We start from the raw sequence: 3,612 nt of genomic DNA, 5'->3' as shown, positions 1-3,612 counted from the left end.
CATTTTTATTTATTATCTTATTAATCTTTATATATTGATATCATGGTTCACATGGTCCCGTCAGTTTAGCTGGTATAAACGAAAACTTAAGATGCATGTTGTCCTTGATACTTGCCCTTTCTTGATTGACTTGTAATCAAAACGTTTTCTTCATTAAATCACTAATATTTGTTTGACTACGGAAAGAATAAATTTAATGAAGAGAACACCATTAATTACCAATCTTTATTATTATCAATAATCAAATATCTAAACAGCCTGGTTTTCTCATTAAATCATAATTAACACAATATTAAATTTGTTAGAATTTCAACCCCGTTCAATTTTCATGAGGACGATGAAATGGCGAAATAAACCTTATCGTTCACTCTTCAAAGTCAACACGGAGATGGATATAAGTGTCCAAACAGAAAAACTTTAATTAATTAATAAAATAATAATACACTTACACCCAAGATTCACGAAAATATTATGTAAATATACACAAACAAATATCACAACATATCTTTAAACATATGTTATTTATTATTTATTAACGCTTTAACAATATTTTAGTAGACAAGGGAGACAACCCTTTAAATTCTAGCAAGATTAAAATCACAAATAATTACTAAAATATAATAAAAATGATTATTTTGACTATTAAACTTTTATGATTTTTATTTTAAGTCTGTAAATTAATAAAATCGGAGGATAGTTTTTAGATTAAAATAAATAGTTTTTTCTTTATTTATATTTATCAAAACCAGCAATTAACCGAATAACGGGGCCACTAATGATGTTAATAAATTAGTTTATGTTCATAAAGTCAGTGAGATTTTAATATAATTTCGGGGGTGAAAGTGCAATTTTCTACGGTGACGAACACGAAAGAGAGGAAATTCTTCCTTCTCGTCTGTGTTATTCCCAGTTGCTCATCATCTTTCATTGCACGCGAAGTCCATGATCTTGTTGCGCAGATCGATTGTATGAAGAGAGGAGGATAGCATGACGAGTGGTACGCGGAGCAACGAGCGCACCGTCAGCCTCGTCCTACCCACCTTCTTCAAGTTGCTCGACTGGCGCCTCTCGCTTCTCATCATCCTCCCTCTCTTCCTCCTAACCTTGTTCTATCCGAGCAGTCTTTACCTCTCTCCTCTTAAGTCCGTCCTTCCCAGCACCAGGCCGGTTGTGCTCGACCGTTCCCCTGATCGGATAGCCATCTGTTTGGTCGGCGGTGCCCGCCGGTTCGAGCTCACAGGGCCGTCAATCATCAAGAACCTCCTTAACCAATACCCCGATGCCGATATGTTCCTCCACAGCCCGATGGACAAGGATGCATACAAGTTCTTGCTCCTCCGTGACGCGCCTCGGATCGCCGCTGTCCGGATCTTCGTGCCGCATCCGATGAACGAGACCGAGCCACAAGCACGTGTTCTCACTGCCCGTAATTCCCCCAACGGTATCCAGGTGTCCATCAATGATCTCTCTCTCTCTTTTGTTTGATTCTTTAAAATCAATCTCTTTCCTGATCCTTCCGAATATTTCTGGCAGGGTTTGTTACAGTACTTCAATCTCGTCGAAGGCTGTCTCGAGATGATAACATCTCACGAATCACGAGGGAATTTCACCTACGACTGGATCGTCCGCACCCGCGTTGATGGTTACTGGTCCGGCAGACTCGGTCGTGACGCATTCGTTCCAGGAGTTTACGTCGTTCCGCCGGGATCTCGCTACGGCGGCCTAAACGACCGGCTTGGGGTCGGAGACCGGAAGACCTCAGTGGCCGCGCTGTCAAGGTTGTCGTTGATTCCAAGTCTAGATCGAGCCGGATATCGGGAGCTGAACTCGGAGACGGCATTCAAGGCACAGTTGGAGGTGGAAGGCGTGGCATGGCAAGAGAAGGAGACTCCCTTTTGTGTCGTAACCGAGAGACGGTACGGGTTCCCGCCGGGAAGGTATGGGGTGCCAGTTGCGTCGATGGGAAGTCCTGGCCCGCTTAGTGGGGCCAAGTGCCGGCCTTGCAAGGCTGTGTGCGTCGGAGTCTGCGTGTCGGAGGTGGTAGGGGTGGGACTGGACCAAGGTTGGAGCTGGACGGAGTGGAGGAATGGCAGTCTAGAGCTATGTGATTCAAGTGGTGGATGGGAAAGTGGGTGGGAGGCCCTTTTTGATAGGTTTGCCGGACCAGATGCGGCTGCGGGAAGGAAGAGGTTGAAGCGGATTGACGTCGATGACTGCATGAGGGGCTTTGAAGTAATGCGTGATCGAGCAACGTTCTGGGAGTCGCCGCCGGCTGATGAAATATGCCGGCTCGGGTTGCCGATACCGGATACATGGTCGTAGGAAACTGAGATTTTATTCCTCGTTTTTCTATTCTCTAGTGCGACTTTTTCCTTTTTCATGTTTCACATACTTGTAATTTTGTTTTTGTTTTTTTTTTCTTCCTGACAGAGAAAGGATATTAATCAAAAGGAAAGATGAGTTTATCAAGGTTATCTACTACACCTCTAATTTAATTGGTTTTATGCTTTGTAGGTTTTTTTTAGGTTTTTATATTTTAAAAAAATCAATATATATTTTATTTACATCACAATCACATAAAATTTAAAATTATTTTTTACACATAATTTTATTTTTTATAAATTTATTCAATGTAACATCTGTTTTATTATTATTATTATTATTATTACATAAGACCTTCTTATATTATTTAGCTGAAATTAATTTTTTTTGTTAAATTCAAAATTTATTATTTTCAAATATATATTTTATAATTATAGTGATTATTAATAAAATGATTGGTTAGTATATTTTTTTCTAACAATTCCAACTTAAAAATCTTTAATAATTAGAATTTACAAATAAATATAAAGCAAGGCAGATGTTCAGATAGTGTTACATGTGAAATTAGATAATTACTTATATAACCTTTTCCTTTATTTGCATAGAAGCTTCTATAAAAATTTATTTATACTTTGCAGGGTGATTGATGGGGAAGGTTAGGCGAGATTAGGTTGGTAGGTGGCCTTGCTTGCGTTTGAAATTGAGGCTGCTGGTGTTATTGGTAGAATGTTAGGAAGGCTATTGGTGAAGTTGGAAGTGCATTGACAGTCGAACAAATCACGGAGTTCCAAGTGGCTGGTGATTTGACATTGCTTTTGGGGAAGCGGAAATTCAATGGATTTGTTATATCTTTAACCACAGGAATAGCTCAATTATTTTATTTTATAATACTTTCCATGTTGTCGCCTACGGTTTGGCATGAGCCGTTCAGACGTGAGCACAGTACAAATTTGTATTTGATTTGGTACATACTACAATTTTGAGAACTTACTTCGTAACCTTTGTTTTTGCATAAATTAATGTTTAATATTTGTATTTAAAAATATTCATCACTATGGGTGATTTATTTGATTGTACCATCCGACTTAATCTTAATTTTGTAAACTCATTTACAAGCAACAATTGATTTACCATAGGGCAAATCAACCAAATCTCAAGTATGTGCTTTTTTTTTTTTAAAGCTTGCAATTCTTTTGCCATTGCTTGTTGTCAAAATAAGATCAGATTTTGCTTCTTGGGAAGTATTAGGTTCATGTAAAGAAATAGTGGTAGAATAACAATGATAATCAC

General features: G+C 38.5%; 1 protein-coding gene across 2 annotated transcripts; it reads left to right on the top strand.

Annotated features, from left to right (window-relative positions):
* The first annotated feature begins 700 nt into the window (after positions 1–700).
* Positions 701–3,313, top strand: LOC120275119. 2 transcript variants are annotated; one of them, XM_039281617.1, is made up of 4 exons: positions 701–1,449; positions 1,534–2,315; positions 2,431–2,470; positions 2,961–3,313. In XM_039281617.1, coding segments are annotated over exons 1-3 (1,245 nt in total). In that variant the 5' UTR covers positions 701–987; the 3' UTR covers positions 2,432–2,470; positions 2,961–3,313. The 2 variants fall into 2 exon arrangements, with proteins under 2 accessions (XP_039137551.1, XP_039137550.1); XM_039281616.1 differs by lacking the exon at positions 2,961–3,313 and having other exon boundaries at positions 702–1,449; positions 1,534–2,469.
* The last annotated feature ends 299 nt before the right edge of the window (positions 3,314–3,612 follow it).

The sequence above is a fragment of the Dioscorea cayenensis genome, chromosome 14 (genome assembly GCF_009730915.1).
Source record: "Dioscorea cayenensis subsp. rotundata cultivar TDr96_F1 chromosome 14, TDr96_F1_v2_PseudoChromosome.rev07_lg8_w22 25.fasta, whole genome shotgun sequence".
Lineage (NCBI taxonomy): Eukaryota > Viridiplantae > Streptophyta > Magnoliopsida > Dioscoreales > Dioscoreaceae > Dioscorea > Dioscorea cayenensis.
Note: the sequence above shows the minus strand (reverse complement) of the source record. Positions and strands in the feature narration are given on the sequence as shown.